This window comes from Trichechus manatus, unplaced genomic scaffold, assembly GCF_000243295.1.
Source record: "Trichechus manatus latirostris isolate Lorelei unplaced genomic scaffold, TriManLat1.0 scaffold00141, whole genome shotgun sequence".
Classification (NCBI taxonomy): domain Eukaryota; kingdom Metazoa; phylum Chordata; class Mammalia; order Sirenia; family Trichechidae; genus Trichechus; species Trichechus manatus.
This window is the reverse complement of record NW_004444077.1, coordinates 2,781,295-2,793,032: the sequence shown is the minus strand read 5'-3', so window position 1 is coordinate 2,793,032 and position 11,738 is coordinate 2,781,295. Positions and strand designations below refer to the sequence as shown.

The window sequence follows — 11,738 nt, the reverse complement described above, 5'->3', positions numbered from 1 at the left end:
CCGGAGCACGGCCGACGCCTGGAACGCCTGGCCAGGGCGCTTTTCCCAGGCAGTGCGCGGGCCTGTGAGGCCTTCCTGCGGCACAAGGTGGCGCTCATCTCGCCCACCGTGCTCAGGGAGAATGGCATTCCCTTCAGTCGGATCACCCAGGAGGCTGGCGAGTTCATGGTGACGTTCCCCTTTGGCTACCACGCTGGATTCAATCATGGCTTCAATTGTGCGGAAGCCATCAATTTTGCCACCCCTCGCTGGGTTGATTATGGCAAAGTGGCGTCTCAGTGCAGCTGCGGGGAGGCCAGGGTCACGTTTTCCATGGACGCCTTCGTGCGCATTCTGCAACCCGAGCGCTATGAGCTGTGGAAACAGGGGCGAGACCGGGCAGTCGTGGACCACACGGAGCCCACGACGCTGGCCAGCCCGGAGCTGACCGCCTGGCAGGAGGTCCGGGAATCTCTGACAGCAGCACGGGGCCTTAGGCACCTTCCGCCCCGCCGGGCCCCGCGACCCCCCAGTCCTGTGGCCTCCAGAGATAGCTCCCGCCTCTGCGCCTCTGGGCGTCGTGCTCCCTGGCTCTCTTCCTCCGCTTGCAGCCCTACTGTACAGCCTGAGGAGGCTGCTTCCGCCACCACCACTGCCACAGCTCCAAGCTCCGTGAAGCCCGGCCTGACAGCGATGCAGGCGATGTCGATCCTGGGTCCGTTCACTCCACATCTCCAGCCTTCACCTGGCAGAAGAGGTGGTGGTCCTGGTCGTCGTCTTCGGGAATCTGAGGATGAGGAGCAGACTGTCCAGGTCCTGGCCAAGAGGCACACAGCACGCATAGTTCTGGGCCCCAAGGCTCAGCCCCTAGCTGGGAATGGACCTTTGATAGAAGACCCTGCGCCTGTGAGTCCTGGACCGCAGAATCTTGCTAAAGCTTCTGGGTGCTGTGGCGCCCCTTGCCTTCAACCCTTGGCACTCCCACTGGATCCTGATGCTCTGATGCACCCCGGCCCATGCCTGCCGTCACCGGACACCATTACAGTGAATCTCCCTGACATTGTTGCACCTACTCCTCCCAACGCCCTTGTGGCTCTGATAGAACTCCCCAGTGATGCACCTGGGGACTGCACAACTTCTGTGAACCTGCTCAAAATTATCGCCATGGACCACTCTTACGCCTCTAAGATCCTGCCCCCAGCTGAGGTTGACAAAATCTCCTGCAGTCCTGACTGTGATCCCTGGGGACAAACTAAATAGATGTAGCTGCACCTCTGAGTCCTGAGATGTGTCCACCACAATGGGTGTTCTTAAGCCTCTGGGCTTAAAGAAGGGCCATTGAAAATGTGGTTGTGCCTTTGACACTCCCAACCTCAGGAACTTTGGAAGCTGCCATCCAAGCTCCAACTTGACACTGGAGCTCTCCTGTGAAGACCCTTTTACTTCCAGGAAGTGGCACATTTCCAGGCTGCCTGATGCTTTCTCATACTATGATGACCAAGGCTACCAGTGGCCACTGAAGTCGACCTCCCCACCCCTAAGACTGCCATAGATGTTGTGGTACCTCTTAGGGACCCTCAGACCACTCCTGGACATTTATGTGTCTGTGTCCCCTTCCATGGCCTGGATGTCATGCACAATGCTTGTCTGATCTCATCTTCAGGATACCTCCCCTGCCTAGTATGTCCCTAAACTCATTGCTGTCTAGTTCATTGGACCATTTGTTCTCAGATAAATGATTTTAACTTTATTGATGTTTTCATGTTTATTAAATTCATTATTTTTAGTGTGTATCTGCCAAGGAAAGTAAAGTCCTCATAATATATTTTAAAAATCAGAATTATATAAAAGAGATATATTTAAAACAAAGTGACTCATCACCTATCCAGAGACCAGAAGAACTAGACGGTGCCCAGCTACCCCTACTGACGCTTCTGACTGGGGCCACAATAGATGGTCTAGCATAGAATGGGAGTAAATTATAAAACAAAATAGAAAGTCTTTAATTAAAAGTTCAGACTACTGGATAGGTAGAGACTGGGGAGACTATTGTCTAAACTTTGATCTGAATTTTCTGGCAGTCAACTTTCAAGTAAACAACCAATTGTCTCATAAAATAAACAATATCACTGGTGACTACTGCATTTCATATACATATATATATATATATATATCCTCTATTTGAGACCCAACAGTCAGTATTTACCCTAAAGCAAAGATGAGAAGTCCATGGGGTGGGGACAGGGAAGCAAGAATAATGGAAATGGAACAACCAGAATGAAAATAATGAGAATGTTGAAGAAATGTGGAAAATGTAACCAATGTCACTGAACAATCTATGTAGAAATTGTTAAACAGAAACCTAATTTGCTGTGTAAACTTTCACCAAAAACTCAATAAAATATTTTTTAAAAAACAGTATAACTAATAAATCAATAAACAGCTCCAATAATATGGATACTTTTCTAGGAAAGTTTATTTTACTAAAACCGATTCCAGAAGAGATAGAAAATCTAAAACATAAATCTCTATGTAAGAAATAGGGAAAACTATCAATAGATCTACCTCTTTGAAATCACTAGGAGCTATTCACAGGGAAATTTTGTGAAAATGTAAAAACATTTAAAAAAAGTTTCCAAATTTATTTAGACATCTGAAAAGAAGAAAAATTTCCAACTTTTAAAAACAGCATGCATTGATAAAAAATCTGACCTATTGCACAAAGAGAGGAAATTATAGACAAAGCTTATTTTTGAACACTGATGCAAAAATTCTTAATTAGATATTAACTAAGAGAATCTAATTACATTAAAAGAATAATAAAGAATGTGTAAATTGGCCAAAGCTAAGAAGTTTCCTGAATACAAGCAAACACTTTGAGAGACAGAGTAGCAGGAGTGGGGGTCTGGGGACAATGATTTCAGGTGACATCTAGGTCAATTGGCATAACAAAGTTTATTAAGAAAATGTTCTGCATCCTACTTTGGTGAGTGGCATCTGGGGTCTTAAAAGCTTGCAAGCAGCCATCTAAGATGTATCAATTGGTCCCAACCTACCTGGAGTAAAGGAGAATGAAGAACACCAAAGATACAAGGAAAGTATTAGCCCAAGAGACAAAAAGGGCCATATAAACCAGAGACTTCAACAGCCTGAGGCCAGAACTAGATGGTGCTCGGCTACCACCAATGACTGCCCTGACAGGGAACACAACAGAGAGTCCCTGATGGAGCAGGAGAAAGGTGGGATGCAGAACTCAAATTCTAGTAAAAAGACCAGACTTAATGGTCTGACTGAGACTGGAGGAACCCCAGAAAGCATGGGCCCCGGATTCTCTATCAGCCCAGAACTAAAACAATTTCCGAGGACAACTCTTCAGACTAAGATTGGAATGGACTGTGGGACATAAAATGATACTCGTGAAGAGTGTGCTTCTTAGCTCAAGCAGATACATGAGACTAAATGGGCATCTCCTGTCTGGAGGTGTATATGAAGGCAGAGAGTGTCAGGAGCTGGTTGAACGGACATGGGAAATCCAGGGTGGAAAGGAAGAGTGTGCTGTCTCTGTATAGGGAGAGCAATTAGGGTCAGATAACAATGTATGCATACATTTTTGAATAAGAGACTAATCGGAGATGTAAACTTTCACTTAAACTACAACAATAAACAAACAAACAAAAATCCCCCCAAACAAAAAGAATGTGTAAATTAGGTTTATTGCAGAAATGCAATGATGGTTCAAATTAAGAAATCTAGTGATATAATTTATCCTATGAATACATTAAAAAAAAAGAAGTTGCAAATACACTTTTTCAACAACATAAACAGTGACAGTACTCAAACTGACTACATCTGTGGAAAGAGATGATGGAAAAGCTCGGCAACATCAGTCAGAACAAGGCCCGGGGCTGACTGCAGAACAAACCATCAATTCCTCTTATATAATAAGTTCAAGTTGAAGCTTAAGAAAATTAAACCAAGTCCACGAGTGCCAAAGTATGACCTTGAGTATATCCCACCTGAATTTAGTACCATCTCAAGAATAGATTTGACGCATTCAACACTAATGACCAAAGACCAGACAAGTTGTGGGATGACATCAAGGACATCATACATGAAGAAAGCAAAAGGTCATTAAAAAGACAGGAAAGAAAGAAAAGACCACAATTTACATCAGAAGAGACTCTGAAACTTGCTCTTGGCAGTAGAGTAGCTACAGCAAATGGAAGAAATGGTGAAGTAAAAGAGCCGTACAGGAGATTTTAAAGGGCAGCTAGAGAAGACAAAGAAAATTATTATAATGAAATGTGCAAAGACCTGGAGTTAGAAAACCAAAAAGGAAGCAGCTCAGCACTTCTCAAACTGAAATAAAGAAAATATTCAAGCCTCAAGTTGCAATATTGAAGGATTCTATGGGCAAAATATTGAATGATATATGAAGCATCAAAAGAAAATGGAAGGAATACACAGAGTCAATATACCAAAAAGAATTGGCTGACATTCAACCATTTCAAGAAGTAGCATATGATCAAGAACCGATGGCACTGACGGAAAAAGTCCCAGCTTCACTGAAGGTGTTGGCAGAACACAAGGCTCCAGGAATTGATGGAATATCAATTGAGATGTTTCGAAAAATGGATATAGTGCTGGAGGTGCTCACTTGTCTATGCCAAGAAATTTGGAAGACAGCTACCTGGAAAACCTCCTGGAAGAGATCCATATTTGCGCCCATCCAAAGAAAGGTGATCCAACAGAATGCAGAAATTATTGAACAAAATCATTAATATCACAGGCAAAGAAAATTTTAATGAAGATAATTAAAAATGTTTTATTGACTATTCAAAAGCATTCAAACGTGTGAATCATAACAAATTGTAGATAACATTGAGAAAAATGAGACTTCCAGACACTTAATTGTGCTCATGTGGAACCTGTGCATAGACCAAAAGGCAGTCTTTTTAACAGAACAAGGGGATACTCATGGTTTATAATCAGAAAAGGCATGTGTCAGGGTTTTATCCGTTCACCATACTTATTCTGTTTGTATGCTGAAAAATTAATTGGGGAAGCTGGACTACATGAAGAAGACTGTGGCATGAGGATTGTTGGAAGACTCATTAACAACCTGTGATATGCAGATGACACAACATTGCTTGCTGAAAGTGAAGAGGAGTTGAGGCACTTTCTGATGAATATCAAAGACTACAGCCTTCAGTATGGATTACACCTCAACATAAAGCAAAAATCTTCACAACTTGGCCAATAAGCAACATTGCAGTAAAATGGAGAAAATATTGAAGTTGTTGAAGGATTTCATTTTACTTGGATCCACAATCAACTCCCATGGAAGCAGCAGTCAAGAAGTGAATTACTTATTTTATTGGGCAAATCTGCTGTAAAAAATCTCTTAAAAATGTTAAAAGAAAGATATCACTTTGATAATTAAGGTGCTTGACCCTAGTCATGATATTTTCAATCACCTCATATGCATGTGATAGCTAGATAATGAATAAGACCAAAGAAGAATTGATGCCTGTCTTAGTTATTTAGTGCTGCTATGACAGAAATATCACAAGTGGATGGCTTTAACAAAGAGAAATTTATTCTCTCACAGTCCAATGGGCTACAAGTCCAAATTCAGGGCTTCAGCTCCAGGGAAAGCCTTTTGCTTCTCTGTCGTGTTTGGAGGAAGTTCCTTGTCATCAATCTTCCTCTGGACTAGGAGCTTCTCTGTTCAGGAGCCCTGGGTCCAAAGGATACACTCTGCTGCTTTCTTGGTGGTAGGAGGTTCCCATGTCTCTCCGCTTGCTTCTCTCTTTTATATCTCAAAAGAGATTGGCTTAAGACGCTACCTAATCTTATAGATCTCATCAATATAACTGCCACTAATCTACCTTATTACATCATAATGATAGGATTTACAACACACAGGGAAATCACATCAGATGACAAAATGGTAGACAATGAAACAATATTGGGAATCATGACTTAGCCAAGTTGACAGATATTTCTGGAGGACACAATTCAGTCCATGACACTACCTTTGAATTATGGTGTTGGTGAAGAATATTGAATATATTATGGACTGCCAGAAGAACAAACAAGTCTGTCTTGGAAGAAATATAGCCAGAGTGCTCCTTGGAAAGGAGAATGGCAAGACTTCATCTCATTTACTTAGGACATGTTATCAGGAATGTGCAGGCCCTGCAGAAAGACCTCATGCTTGGTAAGATAGAGGGTCAGTGAAAAAGAGGAAGACCCTCGACAAGATGGGTTGACACAGAAGCTGCAATAATGGGCTCAAACATAGCAAGGATTGTGAGGATGGCGCAGGACCAGGCAGCGTTTCATTCTGTTGTAAATAGGGTCGGGATGAGTGAGAATTGACTCTATGGCACCTAACAACAAAAACAGCAATTGCACTGGGCAAATCTGCTGCAAAAGACCTCTTTAAGGAGTTCAAAAGCAAAGATGTCACTTTGAGGACTAAAGTTCGCCTGTCCCGAGCCATGGTATCTCCAATTGCTTCATGTGTATTCAAAAGCTGGACAATAAATAAGGAAGACTGAATTGATGCCTTTGGATTATAGTATTGATGGTGAATATTGAATATGCCATGGACTGGCAGAAGAATGAACAAGTCTGTCTTGGAAGAAATACAGCCAAAGTGCCCCTTGGAAGTGAGGATGGTGAGACTTCTTCTCAGATGCTTAGGACATGTTATCAGGAGGTGCTAATCCCTGGAGAAGGACATCATGCTTGGTAAGGTAGAGGGTCAGCAAAAGAGGAAGACCGTCGACAAGATGGATTGACACAGTGGCTGCAAGAATGAGCTCAAACAGCAAGGATTGTGGGGATGGCACAGAACCAGGCAGAGTTTCATCCTGTTGTACATAGGGTGGCTATGAGTTGGAACTGACTCAATGGCACCTAATGACAACAACAATAATGTTAATGTGGCAGGATTACAGGCAGTTAGGTTAATGAGCCTGAACACAATCTAGAGGATTAGGTTGTATCTTGAGTCAATCTCTTTTGAGATACAAAATTGATTTAAGAAGCCAGCAGAGATAGAAGGACCTCCTACCACCAAAAAAGAAGAGTCGGATTATATTGTTTGGACCCATGGACCCTGCACTGTTAATCTCCTAGACCCAGGGGTAGATTGATGCCAAGACACACGGAGATTTCCAAGGAACGCTGGAACCACAAATGTTGAAAGGAGACAAGGACCTTCTCCAAAGTCAACAGAAAGAGAAATCCTTCCCCTAGAGCCTGTGCCCTGAATTCAGACTTCCACCCTCCTTATAACAGACAGAATAAATTTCTGCTTGTTAAAGCCATCCGCTTGTGGTATTTCTGTTACAGCAACACTAGTTAACTGAGACACATGATAGAGTTAGAATTCACATAGTCTATGACCCAGGGGATCCTTAGATATGTTCCCTAAAGGTATGAGTACCATGTAGTTCAGAAGAGATGTCTGAGAATGTTCAGCACAACATTGTTTGTAAGAGGCAGAAACAACCAAAATGTCTATCAACCATAGAAAACATTTATACAATTGAATATAGTGAAGCAGAACAAAGTACAGCTACGGGGAAACAACTTAGATGAAGGCAAAAACACCCACAAGAATACATAAACTATGATTCCATTTATACAAAACTAAAACAAAAACTAACAAACAAACAAACAAAAAACCATTTGCATCAATTCTGACTCATAGCGACTCTATAGGACAGAGTAGAACTGCCCCATAAGGTTTCCTAGGCTATAAATCTTTAAGGAAGCTGACTGCCACATCTGACTCCCTTGGAGCTGCTGGTGGGTTTGAATTACTGAGCTTTCTGTTATCAGCTGAGCACTTAACCACTGTGCCACCAGGGCTCCTTTCCATTTATGTAAGGTTATATGTAAAACAAGAAGACTTGGTGGTGCAAATTTTAAGTGCTCGGCTGCTAACCAAAAGGTTGGTGGTTCCAACCCACCGAGAGGCTCTGCTCCCTTAAAGATTACTTCCTAGAAAACCCTGTGGGCAGTTCTATGCTGTCACACTGGGTCGCTGTGAGTCAGAATCAACTAGACGGCACCTAACAACAACACATATATAGTTTACAAAAATGGGCAAAACTTTCATTTGGTATTGTTTAGGAAAATTAATACCCTTGAAGTTAGGATGGGGTTAGTCTAGGTGACAGATGGGGCTGTGATTTGGGGAGGAGGAGCATGAGTCATTATTTCTTGACTTGGGTGGTGGTTACACTTATGTTCACTCTACCGTTCTTTATTAAACTGGACATATATGCTTTATGCATTGTCTGTAAGCATGCTATAGTTCATAGTTTTAAAATGTAAAAAAAAAAAGACTCTTTTGCCTCTAAAAAAATCAAGAGGCATAAAATGGTGTATAGAATCATTTGGTTTATATTTAATTGAATAGTATTGTTTATAGACTGTTTTAAAAATGTTGACTGTATTTCTAAAATTTTTTATTTCTATTATTGTGTATGTGTGCCTTCCTTTTTAATTATTTATTTATTTTATTACCTGTTATTAAGACTTTATTTTTTAGAACCATTTTAGATTTGCAGAAAAATTGAGCATATACATGCAGAGTTCTCATATAACCCCTCCCCCAAACCCATACAGTTTCCCTATTGTTAACATCATGCCTTACGTAACATGGTACACTGAATGAACCAATATTAATATGTAAATATTAACTAAAGTCCATAGTTTATTCAGATTTTACAGTTTTTACTTAATGTCTTGTTCTGTTTCAGGATTCTATCCAAGTTACCACATTACATTTGGTTGTTTTGTCTCCTTAGGCTCCTCTTGGCTGTGATAGTTTCTCAGACTTTCCTTGTTTTTGATGACCTTGACAGTTTTGGGTAGTACTGGTCGGATATACGATAGGATTCCCTTCTACTGGAATTTATCTGATGTTTTTCTCATAGTTATACTGGAGTTATGTGTTTTTGGGGGGAAGATCACAGAGGTAAAGTGTCATTTTTATCACACTGTGTCAGGGTTACATACTATCAACATGATTTATGATGACTGATGTTGATCTTAACCATCTGGCTGAAATAGCGTTTGTCAGGTCTTGGCATGGATTGAATTGTGTCCCACCAAAATATCTGTCAACTTGGCTGGGCCATGATTCCCAGTATTGTATAACTGTGTACCTTTTTGTAATCTGATGTGATTTCCTTATGTGTAGTAAATTCAATCACTATGATCTAATAAGAGGGATTAGCGGCAGTTATACCGATGAGGTACACAAGATTGGATAGTGTCTTAAGCCGATCTCTTTTGAGATATAAAAGAGAGAAGTGAGCAGAGACACATGGGAACCTCATACCACCAAGAAAGCCGTGCCGGGAGCAGAGCGCATCCTTTGGACCTGTGGTTTCTGTGCAGAGAAGCTCCCAGACCAAGGGAAGATTGATGACACAGACCTTCCTCCAGAGCCGACAGAAAGAGAAAGCCTTCTCCTGGAGCTGATGCCTTGAATTTGGACTTGTAGCCTACTAGTCTGTGAGAGAATAAATTTCTTTGTTAAAAGCCAGCCACTTGTGGTATTTCTGTTATAAGCAGCACTAGATGACTAAGACAGGTCTCTTGTCTATAGAACTACTCTTTTTCCCCATCTTTCCATGTGCTACTCTTTGGAAGGAAGTCACATCTGAGGATTGCAGAGTTACCCTCCTTCTCCTTTAAGGTGGAGTATCTACCCAGTGGTGACAGCCTTGGCTGCTAACTGAAAGGCCAGTGGTTCGAACCCACCAGCTACTGCTCCTTGGGGAAAGATGTGGCAGTTGCCTTCCCTAAAGACTACAGTCTTGGAAACGCTGTGGGGCAGTTCTATTCTGTTCTATAGGGTCACTAATAGTCAGAATCAACTCCATAGCACACAACAACAACATCTGCATAATTTATGATCCCATCCACAACTGAACACCAGGATCATCCAGGACTAGGTAGGTATATTTCATTCCATTGTGCATGGGGCCCCAAGAGTCAGCCTACTAAAAGGCGGTGACAACAACATCTGCATAGATTATTTGAAATTCTTCTGCAGGAGAGATTTGTCTGTTATCCAGCCATTTATTAATTTATTCAGTCTTTTTTAATATCAGAATAAACTCATGGACATTTATTTTGTACTTTAGGTTATAATCTAATCCTACTTTATTTATTTTGTTGCTCAAATTGTTCCAGCTTTGGCCATTGGGAGTTCTTTCAGTTGGCTCCTGTGCTTCTTTGACATGACCCATCAATGTTTCATATTTGTTGTTGAGCACTTGGTTACTTTCTGTCATTGTAACAGGTTGCTTTTGTTTAATATTTAATATCTAGTTCACATCCCACCCCCCACCGAAAAAAAACGAACGAACAAAATAAAACCGTTGCCGTCGGGTCGATTCCAACTCATACCGACCCTGTAGGACAGAGCAGAACTGCCCCATTGGGTTTCCAAGGAGGCCTGGTGGATTAGAACTGCCAATCTTTTGGTTACCAGCCATAGCTCTTAACCTCTCGCCACCAGGGCTCCACCCTTTACTCTCAACCTCTTAGTTTGCTTTGTTTTTAAAAAAAACCTTGGATTAAGTGGAATGGCCAATCAGGAACCTAGCCTTTTGATTGGATTAAATGGGTGTTGATTGAGTTAGAGTTCTGCCGCGGTATAAAGTCGCGATCCTCAGGACATGGGGCTTCATTTGGAGGCTAGGAGGAAACCATCTTCCTGGGGCTTGAGGAATCTTCGCATGAAGTCAGGATTTTGGCTGGTGAAAGGTAGGTTGATTTATTTTTCTGTTACTTTTGCTTGTGAGCGAGAGAGTTATTTTCCTATTATAAATTTAAAGACTAGTAAAACAGCACTTGCTGTCCAGTTGTTTCTGACTCATGGGGACCCTGTATGTGTCGGTAGAATTGTGCTCCATGGGGTGGGTTTTCAATAGCTGATTTTTCCGAAGCAGATCACTGGACCATTCTCTCAAGGTACCTCTGGGTGGACTCAAACCGCCAACCTCTCGGTTAGGAGCTGAGCACATAAACTATTAGCATCATCTGGGGACTCCAAGTTTAAAGAAGTTACTGTTAATTTTACATTTGTTTAAGAAAGAAAACACACAGTGGGATGTTATCGTTCCTTTGAGTTTAAAAACATTTTTAAATTTTTCAGACTTGTGGGTTTGATTTTTTTTTTTTTCTTGGTAAAAATCTCGAAGATTTTCAGGAAAAAGCATTGAATTTAGTTGGCAATGGAAATGGAAATGAGAAGGTTTCTAGACCTGGGAAAAGTTTAGATCAACTGGAGGGGAGGGTTTAAATTAGAGATTGTGATTGGATATTGTAGTGTTAGAACTAGGGTGAGTGTATTAGAATTAGATCTGGGCTGATTCAATTAGAATTGTGCTGGGCCATATACACCTTTACCTTCAGGATGATTCATTTAGACACTGAATCCTTAAAGGAAATCGTCTTTCTGGGTCCTAAAGTGTCTTCCTTTCAAATTAAGATTTTTAGGCTAACAGAAGGTAAATGCCATTTTTTCCCTGTTTTTTTCCCTCCCTTAAAGAATAAAACAATACAACAACTGCATTTCATATCAGAAAGCACTTTTTTCTGTTAAAAATCTCATTTATTTTTGCATTTAATGAACAAATATAAGTGCATGTTAATTTTTTTCCTTTTTTTAATTGTACTTTAGATGAAGGTTTACTGAACAAACTAGCTTCTCATTAAAC

The 11,738-nt window shown here is 41.2% G+C and overlaps 1 protein-coding gene across 1 annotated transcript in view; it reads left to right on the top strand.

The window, feature by feature from the left end:
- Window positions 1-1,239, top strand: part of LOC101346944 (lysine-specific demethylase 4D-like) — a 1,901-nt gene extending 662 nt beyond the window's left edge. Inside the window, exon 2 of the mRNA XM_012558159.1 lies at window positions 7-1,239. Coding sequence (XP_012413613.1) covers window positions 7-1,239 — 1,233 coding nt within the window. The remainder of the gene's footprint in view (window positions 1-6) is intronic.
- The last annotated feature ends 10,499 nt before the right edge of the window (window positions 1,240-11,738 follow it).